The sequence below is a fragment of the Sinocyclocheilus grahami genome, unplaced genomic scaffold, assembly GCF_001515645.1.
Source record: "Sinocyclocheilus grahami isolate Dianchi unplaced genomic scaffold, SAMN03320097.WGS_v1.1 scaffold21816.1, whole genome shotgun sequence".
Classification (NCBI taxonomy): domain Eukaryota; kingdom Metazoa; phylum Chordata; class Actinopteri; order Cypriniformes; family Cyprinidae; genus Sinocyclocheilus; species Sinocyclocheilus grahami.
This window is the reverse complement of record NW_015518555.1, coordinates 1-556: the sequence shown is the minus strand read 5'-3', so window position 1 is coordinate 556 and position 556 is coordinate 1. Positions and strand designations below refer to the sequence as shown.

General features: G+C 43.7%; 1 protein-coding gene across 1 annotated transcript in view; it reads right to left on the bottom strand.

Moving 5' to 3' along the window:
* The window catches only part of LOC107579921 (large proline-rich protein BAG6-like), a gene marked incomplete at its 5' end in the record, with an annotated part of 1,017 nt that extends 541 nt beyond the window's left edge, over positions 1-476 (bottom strand). Inside the window, 2 exons of the mRNA XM_016265703.1 lie at positions 55-126; positions 247-476. Coding sequence (XP_016121189.1) covers positions 55-126; positions 247-476 — 302 coding nt within the window. The remainder of the gene's footprint in view (positions 1-54; positions 127-246) is intronic.
* Between the last annotated feature and the right edge of the window lie 80 nt (positions 477-556).

The following is a 556-nucleotide window of genomic DNA, read 5'->3' as shown; positions in this document are numbered from 1 at the left end:
TCATTATTATATAAGTATGATATGTGAAGTTAGAAGGATGCAAGGATGACTCACTCCTGTGCTGGTGCTCACTCTGACATTACGCCCTATTTCTCCAACACCAGCCAACATCTGCTGCACTGACATCTAGAGGGGTGAAATTTCAATTTCCTTTAATAACAGGACCTCTAACGTTACAGTGGCTGTCTGAGGTTAAACATCACGTATTGAAACACGTGTCTCTTGAAGTAAGGAGAGCACTGTAACCTGTATTTGCTGTGGGTCCATAATATTCACAGGCAGATTTAAAGTGCCCAGCATGACATAATTGTTGGCATTACGGTCATGTGGAGTTCCTGGAAAAGTGGAGGACTGAGAGGAGGTGGATCCTCCATCCGTTGTACCCGAGGAGCCAGAAACTCCACCTCCTCCACCCCCAGGCTGACTGCTCTGAGGAGGTGCTCGCTCCACAAGATGAATGACCTTCCCATCAACATCTGAAAAACAGGGTTGTTTTTATCCTTAATATGACACAAATAAAAAAAGAACTTTTGATTATAGTTATGACAGATCTCAG